Below are 25,323 nucleotides of genomic sequence, written 5' to 3'. Positions count from 1 at the left end.
AGCATAGTTCAATTCCAAAGAGAACGTAGGAGTAGCAGATTATCGGAGAGGTTATACCAAGCTAGTTCAATCAGAAAAAGGTAAAGGCCCATATGGAAAATTCAAGAAAGAAAGGTACTGTAAATTATATCTAATGTTAACTAAAATTTGTCTGTAATAGGTATCATTATTCTGATACGGAACTGTTGAAGTGACCAAGGAAAAATTATACTAGGACTTTAGTATCTGACAGAATATATTAAAAGTAAGCTGGCTAGTGTTAATGTTATATGAATAATTAAGTGTCCTGAGAATTTTGCATGTCTATTATATTGTATAAGAAAGTTTAAATGTCATAGTTATGTGTTAGTGCAGTAAAAGGTTTAGTTAATCTACTTAAGTTTGAATAGTTAAATAGTGTGAATTAATCTTATATGTCCATGTCACATGAAGTTATGTGTTGAATTGTTATGGCGGCATGATCGTAATGCCCATTATAGGATCATAGCCTAATTACTTGTAATAAGTTAATGTTAGTTTGTAAGTATTTAGTTTAGCATTGAATTGAGAAATAACAAAAATTGAATTGTACCATGTTAAAGAATTTTATAAACCTTTTGTCCAATGATAAAACAGTTGTCTGAAATTGCTGTCCAATGCACCACTTGAAAAATTACGAACATAATCACCCGGGAAATTAATGTGTAAAGAAACGAGATAAAGTGTCACGACTGCAACATTGTTTCACTTTCAGACATATTTGAGTTCTTTCTCCTTGTTTTTGTATATAATATCTCAAACTAAATATCCCAAAAGGCACAGTATAAATACAAATATTAGGGGTACTAAGGGGAGAAATAACTTAGATATTAGTTTAAGTTTTGGTGATATGGATAATAGTAAAACATAGATAAGCGGAAATTATTAGATAGAATAAAAATCGTAAAATGGGACACAACAATAATAGCATATTAGAAATGTTTATTTGTTGATATTGTTCCACAAAAAAAGAACCAGATAGGATAGAATAATTTATTGACTACTCTGTTAGTTTCATTAAATTTCTTGTTTCACGTCATCAAGAGGAATATGTGAATAAGCTAATAAAAAATGGTTATAACAGGTAATGTACACCATGAAATCCCTCCATTATATTGTTTGGATTATGCTTGGAGAAATTCATGAGGGCTAGGAATCTTAGGATTATGGTGGATAAGAAGTTGAAGGTCAAAGATTGCACATCTAAAATTGCAAATTAACTCAGGATAATTGCAGCAATGAAAACTAACACTGATGTGTAAGGATATGGAGGTCATTTTGCCTCTTTACAAGATCTTGACATGGCTGCACTTGTACCACTGTGTACAGGTTTAGTCTCCTAAGTTCGGATGGGAAGCTGTGGAAAGATGCAGTGGAGAGTTATAAAGATGAAACAGGTATTATGAAATGGAGATTATGAGGTCAGATTGAGAATATGTGGACCTGCAGACACTGGTAAAGTCCTATAAACTTCTGAAAAGGTATTATAGTATGTTGATTGAAATTTTTTTGGTATATTGAAGGTGAGAGGAAGAACAAGTAGTCATCCATGGAAATTTGCATATGGTTAAGAAAAGGGGTGAGAGCTAGATTTTTTTTCTCACAGAGCAATGAGCTGAATGGTTTGCCTCTTGAGTGGGTGAGTTTGCATCCATTTGTGGCTCTTTGGAAGGTGGGGAACTCTAGCCAAAATAAACTTCTCCTGAGAATGAACACTTCATCCTTTTGTTTATTAGGGACCCTCAACAAGTCCCAACCATGTCACTAAACCATAGAAACACCATTAGAAAATCAGAAGCTGCAATTAATACACCACTTATTCTTGATAATATTCAACAGGGAAATATTCTCCTGGAAAAATCTTACCCTTCATCTGGAAGGGTCTTCAGGTGGAAGATGAATTTCATCGCCCCAGTGTGAGACCATCTTACTGCTTATTGGAGGCGTTAAATGGCTTGATAAAGTTCCATGTTTGGTCTCTAGAGCAGAGTTTCCAGACCAGATAAAAAACAAAAATAGAAAAGAAAAAAAAATTCTTAATTCACCAAGATATGAACTATAGGTTTACAAACAATCTTTCATGAGTGAGAGCCACATAAAAAAAAAAATAATAATAATAAAAATACTGCCTGTTTACCTCCTGATAAGTGACACATTCCTCTGGTTTTTTTTTTTTTTTTTTTTTGATCTCCTATTCGTCCTTCAATCTTTTGCATGCTTAGGAGTAAGCTGGATGGTCTCCTTCATAATTAGAGCATTTTTGTGTTTTTGCTCTTGCATTCTTTTCATGGTCTTTACTGCTTTCAGGCACAGATGGCAGAGCTACAACAGGCAGTTTGAGAATTACCATACTTCTAACATTTAAAACAGCACAGTGGTCATTCTCAAACTGCCTTTTGTGGCTCTGCCATCTGAGCATGATAACCCTCATGTAATATGATAGTCAAGAAAGATAGCTGTAGATTTTGAGAGCAAAAGACAGTTTGTGCGCATGTGCACTTTTGCCACAGGCATGGTCTTCATCCTGACTGGGCTTTCACACACACACACAAAGGAAAATTTTGCTTAATACAATTAATTAATCCATCAATTAATGCATGCTAAGCAAAATTGTGTTAAGTCATCATCATCAAATTCCTGCCATGTACCCTCAAGAGGTGTACAGGATATGATAGTACTACACGAAAAATTTACATATTTACTAACTTCCTATCTACAATTTTCCTCCAAATCAGTCTGTTATTTGTCAAGACTCCAACATTATTAGATCTTATATTTCTATCATCTAAAGCACTTTGTACCGTATCAATCCACCTATATCTTGGTCTTCCTCTGGGTCATTTTTCCTGCCAACCTGGCAGAGAACACTTGTTTTGCTAATCTTTCTTCGTCCATTCTGTTTAAGTGACCATACCACCTGAGATTAGCTCTGTTAATGCATTCCTGGATGCTGACAATGTCAAGTTCTTTCCTAATATCCTCATTTTTAATATGATATTGCCATTGATGCCATCTGTTCACGCCTCTAATCTTTCTCAGGACTCTCATATCTGCAGTCTCTAGTCAGGCAAGTGTTTTACTTCTGACCCAGCTCTCAGATCCATAAGTTAAAACTGTTTTGAACACTGTCCAGTACACAGTTAATTTAGTGCGCCAACTAATTTCTCTCTTATTACATATGAATTTATTCAATTGACTTCCCACCATACCATCTCTGCTGATTCTGTAGTCTATTTTTATATTTAATTTACCATCTTCACTAAACATCGTGCCTAAGTAGCTGAAATGGTTTACTTCTGACCTAGCTCTCAGATCCATAAGTTAAAACTGGTTTGAACACTGTCCAGTACACAGTTAATTTAGTGTGCCAACTAATTTCTCTCTTATTACATATGAATTTATTCAATTGACTTCCCACCATACCATCTCTGTCTAATTCTGTAGTCTATTTTTATATTTAATTTACCATCTTCACTAAACATCGTGCCTAAGTAGCTGAAATGGTTTACTTGTTATACAGGTTCTCCATTCACAACACAGTTAACATTTTCAATGATTCTACCTATTTTAATTGTCTTTGTCTTTCTATTGCTGACTTTCATACCATATCTATTACAACAGTTATTCAATTTAGTCAGAGAATCTTGCAGACTAGTAGCGGATTTATTTAGAAGTATAACATCATCCGCATAAAGCAAAGAGCTGATATTAACATCTCTAATTTTGATATCATGTTTAATACCACTTTCCTTCATAATGTGATCCATAAAGATAATGAATAGCAGAGGGGATAATGTACATCCTTGTCTCACACCAGAATTAATATTAAACCATCTTCCTGTATTTCCTTCAGTTCTAACTGATGACTTGCAACTCAAACAAAGACTAAGTATTGCTTGATATAATGCCCCATTGACACCATATAACTAGCGTATTGAATAGCTTCTCTATTGGCACCTTGTCATATGTCATATGCCTTTTCCAAATCGACAAAACTTAAATACAGATCTTTGTTATATTCCCATGCTTTCTCGACTATTTGTCGTAAAGTGAAGATCTGATTCTGACAGCCTCTATTTGGCCTGAATCCAGCTTGTTTTTCACCAAGCTTTTCTGCCACAATTCTTCTCAACCGTTACTCAAATATACTTGCATAAATCTTGCCAGGAACACTCAGTAGGGAAATACCTCTGTAATTCTCACATTCAGTTTTATTTCCCTTTTTATATATGGGTACTATGAGAGGTCTACTCCAATCATCGGGAATTCGTCCCTCTGTCTAGGCTTTCTGAACTATGCAGTGCAGCCACTGTAAGACTTTTATACCACCATACTTCAGCATTTCTGATCGAATATCATCTACTCCTGCTGCCTTTCCACATTTCAAGCCTTTAATGGCTTTTTCTACTTCAAGTATGGATATGTATTACTGATTGCATGCCTGGTCAGTGTTTTTTACCACTGTGCTGTCATCACTGCTTGTTTCATTTAGCAGTTTTTCAAAGTATAATAAATTTAGTTTAATCCTTTATCCAAGTGTGAGCAAACAAAGTTTGCTCACACTTGGATAAAGGATTAAACTAAATTTATTATACTCTAACCAAGTGAAAAACTTTCAACGTTTTTCAAAGTAATTACTCCATACTTCAAGAATATCTTTTTCTCCCATTTTCATGTCACCTTTATCATCTCTAACTCCTTTTACAGAACTTTTTCCTCCATTCTTAAGCTTCTTCAACAATCTCCAGAATATTTTGCCACCTTCTTGATATTATTTTCTTGCCATATATTATGTTCTTGCCAAAGTACTCCCATGACTTTTGTTTAGCTAGTTTTACACAGTGTTTAGCATTCTTACATTTGTCTCTGTATTCTCTAAGAGCACAAGCTGACTTATTTGCCAGGAACTTTTGATATGTTTTCTTCTTTTCCTTCACTGCCTCGTTAACTTCCTGTGTCTACCATGGAGTTCTGATTTTTCTATCCTTGCAGAAAACTTAACCACATGCCTCTCTAGCTGAATTAGTCAGGGCTTTCTTCAAGGCTTGCCACTGTTGGATCCTAATTCTTCTCAGTCTATACTTTCGATCCGATATATAGTTATTACGATGTTCTTAACTAGTTGATAGGTTGCTAGTGGATTTCTAATTCAAATATAAAGAAAATTTATATTTAAAGACTGCGCCATTTTATATCTGAATTAGTTCAAGAAAATGAAGAAAAACCAACTCTCAACTATCTCTCCTTAATATGTTGTTATTATATATACTGGCCGAGAATATTTAACTTACTTAATTTACCCACTTTGGTTCGATTATTTTATGAATGGTGCAGTAGAAGAGATTCAGGCAAAATACATCTTTTGATTAACAAAAACAAACATTTAATATTAAAATCACAAATTTTACACTTAAGATCAAATCAATAAGTAAGATATAAACATTTTAGCTCTCATAAAATTCATTTAACTACTTGGAAAAGCTCAAAGTCACAAAGTTCCTCAGTAACCGATTTCACAAATATCTCACAGTTTCTTATGTTTCAAATACAATAAAAATTCAGTAACACTTCTTCTGAAGCAAACACTTCTAAATCTACACTTCAGCTAATCTCTGCAATAGTTACTGTTAATATAAGGAAATTCTAGGATGAAATTCACACATATCTCTGTATAGGAATATTAATGGTTGGCATATTCTTACCGATAATCTTCTTTCTTCATCTACTTGTACGCAAACACTTTTTATAACTGTAAACACTTTTAACAATAAACAGCACTCATTAAAATAAATTTTCTAAGCATTAACTGAATTAATTCATGGTCACAATACACATAATCAGACGTTCTTGCATGAAGCACTACTGATCACTCATGAATTTAAAGTAACACAATAATTCCTTAACTTTAGATTTTATATGCACAGTTGTTCATTCATCTGGCATTCAATTAACTCTTTAGGCACTATAATTCTAAACACAGCTAACGGTAAACTTCAACTTTACAACCTCTGCTATTCTCTCGTTACTCCGTGCTATGCTTAAAAGATTCAGTGTGTCCTTGAAAGGTCGGCCCTGAAATTAAATCTCAACTCTAGTATCGCTATTCATTCAGTAGTCACTCAGCTGTCTTCCGTAGCTATAATTGTTATTCTAAAACTTATTAGCTAACCGCTTCTCGACTAGTAGACTTAAATAAGCTGCTTGAGTAACTAGCCGACTCTCTAATATCGCACTCTGATTCCCCAAATGCCGAATACTCTGATTCCAACCGAATGCCAATTCTCTCTCTCTAATCTATCCCCATTTTCAGCGTTCTACCCTTTTTTTATATCCATTCTTCCCGCCTAAATTATTCTCGTGATTTCTTTCTAAAACTCTTTTCAATAAACCTTCTACTCACGTGGTGTTCCAAAACGTGCTCGCTCAATTACATACTTCTCCATGACAACAAACAAAATATAATAAAATTGAGCTATTGCATAACGTTAAACTTCTACAAACAGGAATAAATAGAGAATATTTACATTTCAATTAATGCGCAGTTAAATTATCAAATACAAAGTCTTATAATATTAACACAGTAATAAATAAAATAGCTTAATAATATTTAATACAGTCTTTTCATTATTAATACATATATCTTTGATTAATTTATTAAATATTAGACAAAATTAAGATAGTTATATGAATATTAAATTGTAAAATAAGTTGTTTACATTAAATAATATTTACAAGTCTATCCTTTGTGATAGAAGATCATGTTGTATTCTGAAGCAAATAATAATTATTCCAATCTCTATATATTCAGAATCCAAGACCACCGAATCTCCAAGGTTTGATTCCTGTTCGCAAACTCTTTCATTTTTTCCTCAATAATCTTTGTGTATTTTAGTCTAGTTCACATCTGAGAGCGGCTCAACTTTTATTCACTTTAAAACTTTCTTACAAATTATTCTTTTCAATATGAAATTCAATTTTATCCTGCTCAAGACTAAATAGTGATCACTTCCAATTTCAAATCCTCTGTACACTCTGGTTCTGCACCAGGGAGAAAACATCACTATCAACAATAACATAGTCAATGAAACTTTTCTTATTCCTTGCCTCTTCTCTCCATGTGAATTTGTGCACATTTTTATGTTGGAACATGGTGTTAGTAATAACCAGTCCATGTCCTGAGCAGAAATCCAACAGATATTTGCTATTATTATTAGCTTTGCTCTTTTCTCCAAATTTTCCCAAAATATTTTTGTATGTCTCACAATCATTTCATACTCTGCTATTTAGATCCCCAACAAGGACCAACTTTTCCTTTTTCATTGTGTCAGTTGCTTTCTCTAAAACATCAAAAAATTCCTCCACTTCTACCTTAGTAGAACCTTCTGTGGGACCATAGGCACAAATAAGTCTCATTGTCCAGTTCCGCATTCTCATATTTGCCGACATTACTCTACTTGAGACTGACTGCCATTCAAGAAGATAAGCCTCATATTTTGTGTTGAATACTATGGCTACTCCTTCTTTTCCTTGATTGTCATTGCCTGAATATAACATTTTGTATTTATTGCTCAGAAAGATCTCACCAGTTTGTCTTTTTTGTTTCAGTCACCCCTATTATGTCAATTTGGTACGTATCTAATTCCTCAGCTAGCTCCATTTCTTTGCCATTCAGGCTTCTTATGTTGATAGTACTGATCTTTAAATCTGGTGATGTTGAGTTGGGGTGTGTTTTCAGATTTGTTCCAGTAGCTGACTTTTCTCTGTTCGCCCTAGTTCCCTGCTGAAAACAACGAGGGCCTTGTTTAACCGGGCGGGCAGTGCCCCAGCCAGCATGAAATTTTGTCATGTTGTACCATCATTTTTTATTTTGGTTTAACCAATAAGAATACAATTTGGTCGGCTAAATCCCAAATTGCCAGCCTATCCTCGTTCGTTCAGTATCCAAGTAGATACCCAACCGGGTGCACCACAAAGAAGGTGAGGATTGGACGTTAGGTCAGAAGCCCTGGTCGGTACTCCGCATTCCTTTAAAGGCTCTTGTGGAAGTCTCCTCTCAGTTATACAGCTTTGACCCATCAGTTAGCATACATTTGGGGGGGGGGGGGGATTACAGTATAAGCTATATTAGAGGATAAAATCAAAGTTAATAAAAATCAATTGCTTAAAATTTTATTTAATGTCTAAACATTTGATTGCGCTACTGTTTGTTTACAAAAAAATTAAGTAAAGATGTTTGAATCGTGCTCGACTTTTTCATCTTGTCATGCAATTTCTGATAGCTGACGATCACTTTATCAAGATTTCAGAGGGGCTTCGAAGCTTTGTTCCATATCAGGATCAGCATCAAACAAAATTTCCTTATCATGTTCAATGTGATTGAAAACCAGCACAAGTTTTTTGCAGTTATCTTCTTAGCTGTACCGTTCTCTTCTTGTTAGCACTCCTTATCTTCTTAAATGCATGCTATTGTTCTAGTTGAATGAGATCATTCTCGCTTAACTGTTCTGAATGAGAATCGATCAAGTTTCTCACATCTTTATTATCCAGCTCATTAAATTCAAGTTCTTTACCAGTTGTGCTGATTTCTTCAATAATGTTAGATAAATTTAGAAGCCTGAATGGCAAAGAAATGGAGCTAGCTGAGCAATTAAATCAGTACCGGATCGACATAATAGGGGTGACTGAAACAAAAAAGACAAAAACCTGTGAGATCTCTCTGAGCAATAAATACAAAATGTTATATTCAGAAAATGACAATCAAGGAAAAGAAGGAGTAGCCATAGTATTCAACATAAAATATGAGGCTAATCTTCTTGAATGGCAGTAGTCTCAAGCAGAGGTGATGTAGGCAAATATCAGAATGGGAAATTGGATAATGAGACTTATTTGTGCCTATGGTCCCACAGAAGGTTCTACTAAGGTAGAAGTGGAGGAATTTTTTGATGCTTTAGAGAAAGCAACTGACACAATGAAAAAGGAAAAGTTGTTCCTTGTTGGGGATCTAAATAGCAGAGTAGGATGTGATTGTCAGACATACAAAAATATTTTGGGAAAATTTGGAGAAAAGATCAAAGCTAATAATAATGGCAAATGCCTGTTGGATTTCTGCTCAGGACATGGACTGGTTATTACTAACACCATGTTCCAACATAAAAATGTGCACAAATTCACATGGAGAGAAGAGGCAAGGAATAAGAAAAGTTTCATTGACTATGTTATTGTTGATAGTGATGTTTTCTACCTGGTGCAGGACACCAGAGTGTACAGAGGATTTGAAATTGGAAGTGATCACTATTTAGTCTTGAGCAGGATAAAATTGAATTTCATATTGAAAAGAATAACATGTAAGAAAGTCTTAAAGCGAATAAACGTTGAGCAGCTCTCAGATGTGAGCTGTAGACTAAAACACACAAAGATTATTGAAGAAAAAATGAAAGAGTTTGAGAACAGGAATCAAACCTTGGAGATTCAGTGGCATGCCTTGAAAAAAACACTGATTGATTCAGCCAGAGAGGCATGTGGTGAGGTTGTCTGCAAGGAGAATAAAATCAGAACTCCATGGTGGACACAGGAAGTTAAAGAGGCCATGAAGGAAAAGAAGAAAGCATATCAAAAGTACCTGGCAAATAAGCAGCTTGTGCTCTTAAAGAATACAGAGACAAATGTAAGAAAGCTAAACAAAAGTCATGGGAGGACTTTGGCAAGAACATATAAAATAAATATCAAGAAGGTGGTAAGATATTCTTGAGGTTGTTGAACAAGCTTAGAAATGGAGGAAAGAGTACTGTAAAAGGAGTTAGAGATGATAAAGCTGACATGAAAACAGGAGAAAAAGATAAATTCGAAGTATGTAGTAATTACTTCAAAAATTGCTAAATGAAACAAGCAGTGATAGCACAGTGATAAAAAAAACGCTCAATAGCCATACAGTCAGGAATACATATCCATACTTGAAGTAGAAAAGGCCATTAAAGGCTTGAAATGTGGAAAGGCAACAGGAGTAGATGATATTCGATCAGAAATGCTGAAGTATGGTGGTATAAAAGTCTTACAGTGGTTGCACTGCATAGTTCAAAAAGCCTTAGACAGAGGGACGAATTCCCGATGATTGGAGTTGAGCTCTCATAGTACCCATATATAAAAATGGAAATAAAACTAAATGTGAGAATTACAGAGGTATTTCCCTACTGAGTGTTCCTTGCAAGATTTATGCAAGTATACTTGAGAAACAGTTGAGAAGAATTGTGGAAGAAAAGCTTGGTGAAGAACAAGCTGGATTAAGGCCAAATAGAGGCTGTCAGGATCAGATCTTCACTTTACGACAAATAGTCGAGAAAGCATGGGAATATAACAAAGATCTGTATTTAAGTTTTGTCGATTTGGAAAAGGCATATGACAAGGTGCCAATAGAGAAGCTATTCAATACCCTACAGTTATATGGTGTCAATGGGGAATTATATTAAGCAATCGTTAGTCTTTATTTGAGTTGTAAGTCAGCCGTTAGAATTGAAGGAAGTACGGAAAGATGGTTTAATGTTAAATCTGGTGTGAGACAAGGATGTACATTATTCCCTCTGCTATTCATTATCTTTATGGATCACATTATGAAGGAAAGTGGTATTAAACATGATATCAAAATTGGAGATGTTAATGTCAGCACTTTGCTTTATGCAGACGATGTTATATTTCTAAATAAATCTGCTACAAGTCTGCAAGATTCCCTGACTAAATTGAATAACTGTTGTAATAGATATGGTATGAAGGCCAGCAATAAAAATACAAAGACAATGAAAATAGTCAACTGCGTTGTGAATGGAGAACCTGTGGAACAAGTAAAACATTTCACTTATTTAAGCACGATTTTTAGAGAAGATGGTAAATTAAATATGGAAATAGACAACAGAATCAATAAAGCTGATATGGTAGGAAGTCAGTTGAATAAATTCATATGGAATAAGAGAGAAATTAGTTGGAACACTAAATTAGCTGTATACAAGACAGTGCTCAAACCAGTTTTAACTTATGGATTTGAGAGCTGGGTCAGAAGTAAAACACTTGACCAAAGACTAGAGACTGCAGATATGAGAGTCCTGAGCAAGATTAGAGGCGTGAACAGATGGCATAAATGGCAACATCATATTAAAAACGAGGATATTAGGAAAGAACTTGACATTGCCAGCATCCAGGAATGCGTTAGCAGAGCTAATCTCAGGTGGTATGGTCACTTAAAAGAATGGGTGATGAAAGATTAGCAAAACAAATGTTCTCTGCCAAGTTGGCAGGGAAAATGACCCAGAGGAAGACCAAGATATAGGTGGATTGATACGGTACAAAGTGCCTTAGATGATAGAAATATAAGATCTAATAATGTTGGAGTCTTGACAAATAACAGAGTGATTTGGAGGAAAATTGTAGATAGGAAATTAATAATGATGTAATTTTTTTTTCATGTAGTACTATCATATCCTGTACACCCCTTGAGGGTACATGGCAGTAATTTGATGATGGTGATGACTAATTTCTCTCTAATTCTGTATCTTTTCCTTCTTCTTAACCTTTTGGTTCTGTCCACTGCTGGATGAAGGTCTCCCCCATGATTTTCCAGATCACTTGATTTTTCTGCCTCTCCCATCCATCTCGCTCCTGTAATTTGTTCCACTTCATCCCTCCACCTTCTTCTCGTTCATCACATGGAAAGAAGTATGCTAAAAATAACATTAAGAGATAGGAAGGCAAATATCTGGATAAGATCTCAAACAGGTGTCATGGATATTGTAAAATACATTAAACAGGCTAATTGGAGATGGGCTGTCCATATTACCAACTGCAGCGATGGAAGATTGACTAGAAAAACAAAAGAGTGGAGAACAATGAATGGATCAAGACAAAGAGGACTTAGGATTTATCCCGTATAAATTTATTAAATTGACTTCATACCATACCAGCTTTGTTGGTTCTGTTGTCTATTTCCATATTTACCATCTTCACTAAAAATCGTGCCTAAGTAGCTGAGATGTTTTACTTGTTCTATAGGTTGTCCATTCACAATGTAATTGAAATTTTCAGTGCTTCTGCCTGTTTTCGTTGTCTTTGTCTTGTTATTGCTGCACTTCATACTAAATCTATTACAATAGTTATTCAATTTAGTCAGGGAATTTTGCATAATAATAATATAGGAAGATATGGAGACCATACTCTAAACAGGAATGGTAGAGGATGGAAATTAGATTATTTTATCTTAAATTAAAAGACATCAAAGTTCTCTTTAGATGTTAGAGTTCACAGAGGATATGAAATAAGTAGTGACCACTTTGTCGTTAAAATAAAATTAATATTACCACCTAAATGGCTACAAATAACAAGAACAGAAAGAAATAGAACTTTGTTCATATCGCCAACAATGGCGATATGAACAAAGAATTAACCAATATTTAGATAAAAACAAAATGAAGAAATAGAAATAAAATGGCTTAATATAAAAACGATACTAAATGCAGCAGCAAATGAAAGCTTAGGAAAGACAAAAAAAAATTCAATAAAAGAAAAAAAACTGAAGATATGGGATGATACAATCAAAGAAATAATTAAAATGAAAAAAGAAGTCTATCATAAATAAGATTTAAAACACTTAAATACAGATATTAAAGAAAACATAAAATTAAACACCGAATTGAAATTAGAAGAATTTCTAAATTTCTATACAGAACTGTGGAAAGATAAATATTTTAAAAAAGATAACTGGCAAACATTTAATGAAAATGAAAAGGAAATAACTAAAGAAGAATTAGAAATCAGCCTGCAAGAAACGACTTTGAAAAAGCATTTGACAAAGTTAAAAGAAGCATTTTATATAACATATTAAAAGAAAGACAAATACCAAATAATATCCTAAAAGCTATCATATACAAGAGAGATAAACCAAGGAGTTCAATAGGGATGTCCCCTCTCAGCAATTCTTTTTTAATATTTACCTAAATGGAATAAAAATTTCCATCAAGGTATTAAACTTATTCCTATTGTGAACTTAAACACTCTCCTTTTTGCCGATTACCAAATAATAATTTCAAATTCTGAAGATAACTTACACAAAACTATTTTAAATCTAAACGAGATAGCCAGAGATTATGGTATGATAATATCAACAGAAAAATCAAAAACTACAGCCTTTAAAGGATAAGATTCAGTAAGAACTACATATGAAAAAGATATAAACCTAAAAATTAGGAAATATTTAAAAATAACAGGTGTAATTAACTCTATATTTAAACCAAACCTAGTTCAAAAACAAACCAGATTAAAAGTATACAATACATTAGTCCTACCAGTCCTATTGTATGGAAGTGAAATCTGGACAATAAAACAAAAAGACAAACAAAGATTAATAACAGTTTAAATGAAGTTTATGAGAAAAACTGCAAAGTATACCCTATTTGATCACAAAAGAAATGAAGAAATTATGAAAGAATTAAACCAGGAATCAATAATAGAAAAAAATAAACATAAATGGATGGAACATGTTCAAAGAATGAAAACAGAAAGATTACCAAAACAAGCCTTAAAGTACGAGCCATTAGGAAAAAGAAAACCAGAACGTCCTCTAAAAAGTTTCAACGATGACTTCTGAGGCTGGAACAGGCTACTCTAGGCCTAAATCCTTGATAGGCATGGTGCTGATGATGATGTTCCTGCAGACTTGTAGAAAGTTTATTTAGAAGTATAACATCATCCGCATAAAACGAAGAGCCGACATTAACATCCCCAATTTTGATATCAGGTTTAATATGACTTTCATTCATAATGTGATTCATATAGATAATGAATAACAGAGGAGATAATGTACATCCTTGTCTAACACCAGAATTAACATTCACCCATCTTCCTGTACTTCTTTCAATTCTAATTGCTGACTTTCAACTCAAATAAAGAATTTTATTCTCTCTTGGCTCCTTGTCATATGCCTTTTCTAGATCTACAAAACTTAAATACAGATCTTTGTTATATTTCCATGATTTCTCAACTATTTGTTGTAAAGTGAAGATCTGATCCTGACAGCCTCTGTTTGGCCTGAATACAGCTTGTTTTTCACCAAGATTTTTTTCCACAATCCTCCACAACCGTTTCTGAAGTATACTTGCGTAAATCTTCCTAGGAACATGCAGTAGAGAAATACCTCTGTAATTCTCACATTCAGTTTTGTTTCCCTTTTTATATATGAGTACTATGAGAGCTCTACTCCAATCATCTGGAATTTGTCCCTCTACATTATGCAAAGCAGCCACTGTAAAACTTTTATACCTCCATATTTGTGCATTTCTATTCAAATATCATCTACTCCAGCTGCCTTTCCGCATTTCAGACTTTTGATGGCTTTTTCTACTTCAAGTATGGATATGTATTCCTGATTGCATGCCTGGTCAGTGTTTTTTATAACTGTACTGTCATCACTGCTAATTTCATTCAACAATTTTTTGAGGTAATTACTCCATACTTCAAGAATATCTTTTTTCCAGTTTTCATATCCCCTTTATCATCTCTAATTTCTTTTATAGTACTCTTTCCAGCATTTCTTTGCTTCTTCAATAACCTCCAGAATATCTTTCCACCTTCTTGATATTTATTTTCCATGTTCTTACCAAAGTCTTCCCATGACTTTTGTTTAGCCTTCTTACATTTGTCTCTGTATTCTCTAAGAGAAAAAGCTGACTTATTTGCCAGTAATGTTTGATGTATGCTTACTTCTTTTCCTTCACTGCCTCTTTAATTTCCGATGTCCACCACGGAGTTCTGATTTTTCTATCCTTGCAGACAACCTCCTATTGCCTTAAACTATAAGATAAAATGATGGTACATGACAATAAAATCTTTTAGTTTGTAAATAAAACTCTTACAAGACCTAATTGTTAGGTAGACAAGATAGCTCAGATGCCAGTAGTGAATAGCATTTACATTGCTCCTTTTAAACTTACAAAACAGTGTATTCATTTCCAATCTCATTTAGAAATATTATCCTCAGAAAATTGAAGTATAATGATTAGTTTTGTCTTACATTTTTTTAACCAATGTACCACTAAGAAATAGTCTTTTTTTTTTTTAACAACATAATTCCAATTTCTCATCCACCTTCTCCATAGATATGTCCAGTAGTATTGCATCCTTAAAACACAGAGGACAAAAACTCTTTTTGTTAAATGTGGATATCTGTGCCAGATATTCTTTAGCCACTGGCTATAACCCTCAGAAACATATGAAAGGGAGCCCTCTCTACCCTTTCCCTAACAAGATCATAGTAAAATTATTCCCATCCCAAATATCCTGATATTTCTGAAATGGTATCCAAGGTTACATAAATATAATGTTCATTTGTAAATCCCTTTTGAAGTACTATCCCTTGGATCAACTCCATCCTTTGATACCTAGTGGTATATAATGTACAATGTTTCTACAAGGTGCTCTTTTTTCAACAGGCAGAAAGAAATATTAGCATCTGGCATGTGCATGTCATTAGCATCTTTCACGTGGCAGAAAATAGACATTTCCACACAGAAACCATTACAAATCTGGGAATGTTATCTTTGTATTCAACAGCGACAATGATGTGCATCTAATTTCAAGTTCATTTTACAAATATTAGAATTGTTTCACTGTATATGTGGCTGTATTGCCTGTGTGTTTCCAAACAAGTGCTTTGTACTATGATGTATATTTGAATCTAGTGATATATTAACAATAGTAAATTAATTACTACATGGTGTCGTGTCATCTGGTTGTGAGTTGATATACTAAGAGAGTTTTATGTTTCAATAATTCCAAGAAACAATATTTATTTTTAGGAGGAAGCAAAGAACATAAAAAAATCTTCAATCCAGATGAACACCATAACTATAAAGTAAGTATTGTATGATATATCAATGTATTCTTGAATTATTCTTTTATAAAACAGTCATAAATAACATTTATTTTTGTTTCAGATCATTAAAGCAAAAATTACATTAAAGTCTTTAGCAATTAATCACTATTATCAGTGTCTGGTTTATACTTGCAAAAGGGAAGAGATAGATATATATGATACTTTGGATGGTGCTATACAGTTAAACTAACATAATTACTAGCTTCCTGTTAACAGTTAAAGAAACATTTATAGGAAACTTGATTAGAGAAAGAGAGAACGGATCATTCCTGGAATTAAGAGTGTGGTTAACAAGTTGTCTGAGGTCCTTAACATGGTGAAGGAATTTAATAGATTGCCTGAGTCTATTGTGAATGCTTTGTCACTGAATATGTTCATAGTTGAAGCATGGTTGATATTCTATGAATATCTAGTGTGTGTGTGTGTGTGTGTGTGTGTGTGTGTGTGTGTGTGTGTGTGTGTGTGCGTGCTTCCCACAGTGAATGTTGGTGCTCCATGGAGATGCACATGTAAGGAAACTCATACAAGAATAATTCAGCTGATGTTATTAATAGCTTCAGTTCCTCTTTTAATTGAATTTTTTTTAATCCAAGTTACAAACAACTAATTTAATAATTGAGTTCTACTTAAAATTGATTACATTGAGGAAAATTAGACCTGCAAACTTTTTTTTTGTTAAATTCGAAACTTAGTTTATATACACAGAGTGATAAAAATTAAAGTATCCCTGTTTAAGGCTGTGTGAAGTGCTACCCAGTGATCCAAATGAAATACATTATGCATCATGTGAAAGTGATATCTGAGTATGGTGTACCGAATGTAGATATAATACATTTTCTGTATGTGTGTAAGAAGGAGAAAAGCAACACAAGCATAAATTGCACATTTTTATTCACTTCCATTATACATTCACAGGCTGTGCTGCCCTTCCCAGTATGCCACAAATTGCATTATGTGCACAATGTGTTCAATGGTAGCACGCAATTGGTTGGGACTGATGTTGCACTCGTGCTGTATTATGCTGTCTTTCAGTGCTGACAAGTTTATTAGGGTGATCCCAATAAACCCTGTCCTAGCTTGTTTATCATATTGTGATAGCTCTTAGCAGTAACTGAGCAGGTTGCAGGACCTCACTGGTGAATGTCCTTAAAGAAGAATGTTCCAATGATTAACAAAACTTAAACCTGCACCAGACAGTAACCTTGGGTGAATTCAAAGGAATTTGTTAATTGCATGTCGATTTTGTGTAGCCCATAACTGGCAATTGTGGGTATTCACAGCGCCATTCACTTGAAAGTGAGCCTCAACTCCCCACAAAATCACCCACAGCCGTGCAACATCCAACTCCATTCAAGCAAGGAATGTTAAAGCAAGTGTCAGCCGACTTTCAAAGTCCTGCAGGTGCATTTCCTATGTGAGTGTGATCTTGAATGGGTAGAAATGCAGATTCTTCCATAGAATTTTCCAGACAGTTGTGTAAGGCACAACCATGTGCCTTGATACAGTACGTACACTGCAGGAACCAACATTGTTACTCGTAGCCTGCTCCACAATGGTAGTAGCAGTTTCATTCACTTGTTGTAAACTGATACATTGCAAACTCTGTTGGGTCGAACTCCCAACAATCCCATTTCTTCAAAATGACTAATCATTCGTCGCAGAGCACATGAAGATAGTGAGCCTTGTTGACATTTGTTCGAGCTACAAAATTCGTGGATTTCAGCAACTGTTGCAATTGTTTTAGTAGTACAGTTTCAATAAGCAAAGTTATGTTACATAAAGAAATGCAACTGTATGTATATATATTATGTACAGCGTGGTCTAGCAATAATAAAGCAGTCAGAGAATCCACATTTAAGAAAAAAATTTTATTAGCAGAACATATGTAAGAGGTTTATGTGCAGAACATGTTTAATAATATCATTTAATAACATCAAACAAAAATCAGTTAATAATTAAAATAATAGTACAGTAGAATGTAGAGTAGATAACTTCGACAGTAAAATGGACATTAATGTTGGAATTAATATTGAATGTGCAGCTTGGAAACACAAGAACGAAATAGACCTAAATGAGGAAATAGTGCACTTGCATGTTATCCTTCATAAGAAGCATGAAATTGAAGAGTTGCAAAAGTGTCAAGAGAATAGCAGGACTGAGAAGAAAATAACCAGGCAGCCCAAGTTAACAAGAAAAACAAGGTAAAGAGAAAATTATGTACTCTGTGATCAGATGAGTACTTAACAAAAATATAACAAAATCATGTTTCCCTGGTGCAAAAATTAATGATATTAATCATGCCATCTGGATTTCAGGTGCAGACTTGTTGTTTACACTTGGATAAAGGATTAAACCAAGTATATAATTTCTTGGTATATTTAATTTATAGTATAAACAAGTAGAAAAACTATCAACAACTATCTCTAATCCGGAGTATTTTAATGATAAGGTGTGACACCTTTTGGCAACTGGTATATGAAAATATGACTTCTTCATTACTTCAACCTTAGTATCACGGAATTCAGTCGACCATGAGATATGGTGATTCTAACGAAGTGATTCTAATGAAGTTCTAACTTAGGCTCGGTTATTGCTGTTACCCTCCTGCCGTGATCAGAGCTTTAATAGCTCAATAACACTTTATCCCTACACTGTCCTCTACAGATAACGGGGAAGAGGAAAAGCATTCTTGCTTCACCCCTTTAAGCCAGTCCTTATAAGGACTTAGTATCACCTCTGGTTCTCACTGATGAGATAAAGGTCAAAATAAAGTCACTACCCAGACCAGTTTCGACCTCAATAAAGGTAGAAACCGGTCTGTGTAGTGATCTTCCATAATCGATGTCTTAAGCACTAATCTCTCACCATCCTGGAATGGGTTAAAACAACTTAGTAAATTTCAATGCCATAAAAAAGTCAGCCTTGTCTTATTACCAGCAAGAGTGATTCTACTTCATTCCCTTTTACTTTCAGTAATCTTCCCATTTCCTTTCATTAATTTGCCTTCTTTACTGTTACAAATTGCCTGAATACTGAATTATTTGATCTCTTTCACAGGACTCATTCCTGAGAATGCAGCTAATGTTCTGTATATTTCTTTTTTATTGCTGACTTAACTGTCACTTTGCAACTATGCATAAGCTATTTATTCTGTATAAGTTCCATTTATGTTATACAGCTTTAGTATTTTAAAAAGCTGATGCCCAAGATTTGAATACCTTAATTCAACAGTTCTTAAAACAGTTAAAAAGCATCAACTCCATTGGTTTGGTCACATTGAGCGAATGGAACTGAACAGACTTTCTCTCCTGGTATTTGAAAGTAGAAGACCCAGGGGAAGACCAAGATTAACATTCCATAAAGTCTTTAGAGCATATGAAAGAACTTGCTTTAAAAAGAGAACGGCGGAAAGCTCTTATCTGCGTGGAACTCGCAACCTTGTTGAGGGTGGAAGAGAAGACGAATACTACTACGTTTTCTCAATACATCTGACTACTCTTCTGTAATTGGCCCTTCAGCTTTTTAAGTTTCTCGGGTAATCATCATTATCGAATTCCTGACATGTATCCTCAAGGGATGTACAGGATATTATGATACTACTACATTAAAACTTACATCATTACTAACTTCCTATCAACACTTTTCCTCCAAATCAATCTGTTATCTGTCAGGACTCCAATATTATCAGATCTTATATTTCTGTCTTCTAAGGCACTTTTTACTGTAACAATCCACCTATATCTTGTTCTTCTCTGGGTCTTTTTTCCTTCCAATTTGGCAGAGAACACTTGTTTTGCTAATATTTACTCTCCCCTTCTTTTAAGTGACCATACCACCTGAGACTAGCCTGTTAACACATTCCTGGATGCTAGCAATGTCATGTTCTTTCCTAATATCCTCATTTTTAATATGATATTGCCATTGATGCCATCTGTTCACACCCCTAATAATCTTTCTCAGGACTCTCATATCTGTGGTCTCTAGTGTTGGGTCAAGTGTTTTATTTCTAACCCAACTCTCAGATCCATAAGTTAAAATTGGTTTGAACACTGTCTTGTATACAGCTGATTTTGTGTTTTGACAGTTTCTCAGGTATGCTTATATAAATCTTATATAAGACTTGATCTCTCTTAACCCCTGCAGTGGTTTTGATTCGAAGAAAAATGCTGACCAGCGAGGAAGAGATAGAAGTCAGAGGGAGCCAAATCTGAGGAATAGGGTGGATGTTCCAACAATTCATAGTGTAGATCCCTTAATTTTCCCATTGCCAAAACATCTTTGTGGGCAGGTGCATTGTCCTGATGAAAGATGATTTTTTTCTTTTGCAAACCGGGTCTTTTCTCATGAATTTTTTTGTCTAGTCTAGTTAAAAGATCAGAATAATATTCTCCAGTTATTGTTTTACCCTTTTCAAGATAATTAATAAATAAAATGCCTTTAGCATCCCAAAACATTGATCTCATGACCTTTCCTGCTGATGGAATCGATTTTGTCTTCTTTGGCACTGAAAACTGGCTTCTGTTAACTGTTTTGTCTGCTGTTTGGATTCTGGTGTGCAATCGTGAATACAAGTCTCATCCATAGTAATAAATCGACACAAAAAATCAGTTTTATTCTTGTTAAAATGCTCCAAGCACTGTTCATAGATTTTCATGCAAGTGCATTTTTGATCTGCTGTGAGCAAGCGTAGCACCCATCTTGCACAAATCTTTTTCATTTGCAATTCTTCATGCAAAATTTATCCTACACGTTCTTTTGAAATGCTATAGTCTCAGCAATTTCATGCACTTTGACTCACCTTTCATCCAATACCATATCGTGCACTTGATGAATGATTTCTGGTGTTGTTACACTTTTTGGACGTCCTTCACATGCATCATTTTCAAAGCTGGTACAGCCATGTTTAAACTCAGCAGCCCATTTTTTAATTGTTGAAAACGAAGGAGAAGAGTGCCCATAAACTTTTTTGAACTTCGAACGAATTTCTTTTGTCATTAACCTTTCTTTTACAAAAAAATTTATAACCACATGATACTCAATTTTGTCTGTATCCATTTCAAGGGATCCAGACAACACTTTTGCTTCAGATAGCAGTATAAAACAAACTACTTGATAGAATGACTTGCAATTTCTCATGGATGCATATGACAGATGTACCAACTTAGAAAAAAAAAAAAAATCTTGTCGTTAATCCATTTATGGTTGAGGCCGAGAACATTTCAGACCACCCTCGTAAATGACATCTCTTTCATCATTTGAGATTTGATCTTTGACCAAGCCTTCTAAATTAATGCCCTCATGGATTTTCCACATGTTATATTCCATGTAAGGTCTTCTTCCAGTTATGTGGCTTCATTCCTTAAGCAACATAGATGCAAATCACTAGGTGCAAATAAGTACTATGCCATATAAACACATTCCCAGTTTTCCTAACGTGATACGAATGACAGGGATTTCTTTTGTGATATGACTACTATTAATGTCAGTAAAGAAAGAATTGAAGCACTCTGTTCAAAATTCTTTCCCCATTCATTGAAACAATGCATTTTCACATACAGTGTGCTGCCGTATTTTGCAAAACACCCTTGTATGCATATGTATATTTATATGTAAAATAAATCCACTACACCTTTTTGATTTTCCAGAGAAAGCATAGAAATATTTTAGGCATCACTTTTTGGGATTAAGCAGTTGTTTTATACCAGTAGTCAGTTTAATGCCAATGATTTTAAAGACTATGGGATGAAATTATGACCAAAATCCACATCCATCTTATGTCCTTTCACCAGGACTGGTATTTTTCTTAACTGCAGCTCTTAGTTCTTAAAATCCGTTTCCTGAACTGGACACCCTACTCACCTCCTTTAAAGATTGACTAACTTTAGTTAATCTGGCTGAAAAAAGCTCTAGAAGAACTCTAATTTTCAACTAGAAGAACAGAGTTCTTCTACTTGAAAATTAGAATCAAACTTTTTGGGTTTTTTTTAAGTCTAACATTATGGAATTCGAACTTTAGCTATAGTGAACAAATACAGAGGTGCTACTTAGGCGCCTCTGTATTTGTTCTTATTTTTTATATATATTTTTATTCATCAGGACGCATCAGTTTTAGTTATACTAGACACTTTAAAACAGTTAAAGGGGATGAAAAATTTTGGTCCTCTTTGGAGATAGTCACTTCTGCTCATAGTTGTTGTTGAAACATTGAAAATCCTCTATCTTGGTTTATTTTAAGTATAATTTTGATTAGTAATTTTATCTCTGTTATATCAATTCACTTAAAGAGAATGAGTGTTTCCTTAACAATTACCTATCTACCAGAAGAATGCTTTCTGATAGATAACTTGGCTTTGATATTTTGAGCAAAGAGAAGACTGTTAGTTTAAGATTCATTTAATTTGAGTTTTTTTAATTGAAAATAAGTTAGCAAGCCTCTTCACGGAGGTGGCAGAAATTTCTTTTCCCAAACATTTGAGGTTTTATTCACTCAAAACAAAGAGGCAATAACCTAAAATTAACTGACAATGTTCTTGTTGCCTTAGTTGCTTTTACCATAATTTTAACTGAACTGATTGTGTGAGTTCAAATCATTTTGTAACATAGGTAGCTGTCTTCAGGTGGTAGACTATTATCATTGCTCTTGTGGGGGGGGGGGGGATAATAGCAGCCAATGAAAGTAGTCTACCACCTGTAGACTGTTACCTTGCTTATTGGAGGCTTGAAATGACTTGAAAAAGTACTGCAGTTAGTCATTATAGTAGGGTTGGTGGATTATCTATCCCTCAGTCCAACCATAAAAAAATACAATAAATAAATAAAAATCTGAGATTGCTAAAGGTAAATGATAATATTTTTTTGTTGATGATAGAAATAGTTTGCTTGGGAGGATTTTTCTGATATTCTTTGTTTTTTACTGGCTATTTTAGGTGTTTAGCCACAAGAAAAAGAGAAAAGAATCAAAAAGCATGTCATATAAGAAATCCCATAAGTCTCCAGATTCAGATAAGCATAACTGGCCTAAAAGATAATCATTCGCAGATGTAATTTAAAAAAATGTGCCATGTAGATATATATTGCTATTTAAAGATGCTCATTTATTAATACGTTGTAAATAGTATTCCTTTAATTAAAAAAAACAAAAAGTTTCGATTGTATGCTTCTTATTTCACATATAATTATCTTACTGGCAAATTTCACTGTACTAATATTTTTATAATTTGTTTGATTAAACTAAATAATAACTAAAACCTAATTCGGTTTGGTTATCCATCACTATTTAGATAGTTCATCTGTCCAGAATCAGCAAAAGTGCACGGAAAATGCAGTCAGTATAAATTTTTTACTTGGGAAATTATGTTGTGCTTTCATCATGAATAGTTGTTGATTCTTTTATATAGTTCCTTGGATTTAAGAACTTATAGGGTCAAAACTGTATAACTGAGAGGAGACTTCCACATCACCTTTAAAGGAATGCAGAGAACCCACCAGGGCTTCTGACGTAATGTCTAATCCTTACCTTCTCATGGTGCATTAAGTATCTACCTGGATACTGAACGAATGAGGATGGGCTAGAAATTTGGGATTTAGCTGACCAAATTGTATTCTTATTGGCTTAAACCAAAATATAAAATTATGGTACAACATGACAGAATTTCATGCTGGCTGAGGACATCAGCAGGTTAAACAAGGTCCTATAATATTTTGTAATTTATAGTTTATGATTTTACCAAAGTTCTGTATGTGTTTCCCCTCTTACTTCGTAATTTTCGTGGTTGTTTGAGCTTGTACAAAATGCCTATATGCTCTAATCTCTGACTCGCGTATAACACTATTATTTAACATTAGTCCTTTCATAATCTACTTGGCTTTCTCCCCTCCTCTCCCAATGCCGTAAAGTTTGCTCTCATATGTGCTAGTATTGTAGACTGAGGAAAAGCCTCTGGCTGGGACCAAATCCTTAATCTACATTGTTATAATTCAAATGTATTAATCCTTAAAATTTTATTTTTGTTAATGACTGTGCCATTAAGAATCATGTAAAAGAATTTTCTATCTTTCCTTTACATACAAGAGAATACTTGAGCTAAGCACGTATAATAAACCCTTAAGTCAATTTTATCTCAAGCAACTCCAGATTACTCAGTCGTGGCTGTTACTTTACTTAGGTCACACATGTATGATTTGTTTTTTATGACAGTGTGCATTGGCTAACGAAGATCAGGCATGCTGTTAACAAAACCAAACATGTTTATTCTAACTAAGACAATAAATGGACAAAGGAATTAGGACATCACATGCCTGATTCTCCACGCATTCATTAAAACAATTCACTTAAAGAATTAGACAAAGAAATTATTCACCTTCAACTTATTAAACACATGGATGGATTTTAGCACAGCATTAGTAACCAAATATGGGTAGGATAAATAGTGGGGGATGGGATATCCCTGCAGATGTTCCCCCAGGGAAATTCCAAACGTTCCATACTCATGACATCACGATTCCTTATAGGGGAGGCACTATGAACTAAATAGGGGTGGGGTAAATGGTGGCGGATGTGCTGTGATTGGTTGGACACTTTAAACCATATAGGGGTAGGGTAATTGGGGAGATGTGTCATGGGTGTGTGTTGTTATCAGATGTAGATAAGTGACATAATGTGTTAGGTGTAAATAAGTGAGGTCATTGAGTTGAAGTGGAAAAGGAAGTTATAGTAGTGGGAAGATGTGCCTTCCTGTGTGTCGTGGGTGGCACGTTTGTGTGAGTGTTTTGTTTGTTTTCAGTGGTGGCTTATGGGTAATGGTTTTAGTATGGAATTCTGGATGATGTTTAGAGTATAGAATGTTTGGAATTTCCGTGTTGGGTGAGCATCCGTTGTTGACGTCACATTTTGTCTTTGGTTCGCGTGTGAAATTGTAGGTAATGGTTTTAGTATGGAATTCTGGGATGTAGTTGTTTGTCATTGACATGAAATGAGCCTTTTGTTTGTGTGTGACATTATGGGTAATGATTAGAGATTAGAATTCTGGAAGGATATTTGGTCAAGCGTTGGGGTCTTTGGCTTGATTGTGGAACTATGGGAAAATATTTGTCGATATACCAGTAGACATTTTCTAAAATAATTAGTTACTGGATATCACTGGTGTCCTCCTCACCCCCCTCAAACACACGCATTTTTTTTTTCTTTCCTGTTCACATTTTCTAAAATAATTAAATTTTCTTGTCAATAGACATTTTAGTTAGACATTTTCTAAAATAATTAATTACAGGCTATAAGTGGTGTTCTTCACCCCTGCCCCCTCAAACACACACACACATCTTTTTTTTTTTTTTCTTTCATGTTCACATTTCTAAAACTAATTAAATGTTACCTTTATACAAGTTCTAAGCAGAATAAA

General features: G+C 34.3%; 1 protein-coding gene across 1 annotated transcript in view; it reads left to right on the top strand.

Annotated features, from left to right (window-relative positions):
• The window catches only part of Rrp6 (exosome component Rrp6), a 251,754-nt gene extending 228,684 nt beyond the window's left edge, over positions 1–23,070 (top strand). Inside the window, exons 20-21 of the mRNA XM_090393930.1 lie at positions 15,849–15,904; positions 22,852–23,070. Of these exons, the coding sequence (XP_090250056.1) occupies positions 15,849–15,904; positions 22,852–22,953 (158 nt within the window). The 3' untranslated portion in view covers positions 22,954–23,070. The remainder of the gene's footprint in view (positions 1–15,848; positions 15,905–22,851) is intronic.
• Positions 23,071–25,323: the final 2,253 nt, after the last annotated feature.

This window comes from Typopeltis vanoorti, chromosome 6 (assembly GCF_054136105.1).
Source record: "Typopeltis vanoorti isolate ZY-2024b chromosome 6, IOZ_Tvanoo_1.0, whole genome shotgun sequence".
NCBI classification, from domain to species: Eukaryota; Metazoa; Arthropoda; class Arachnida; order Uropygi; family Thelyphonidae; genus Typopeltis; species Typopeltis vanoorti.
Note: the sequence above shows the minus strand (reverse complement) of the source record. Positions and strands in the feature narration are given on the sequence as shown.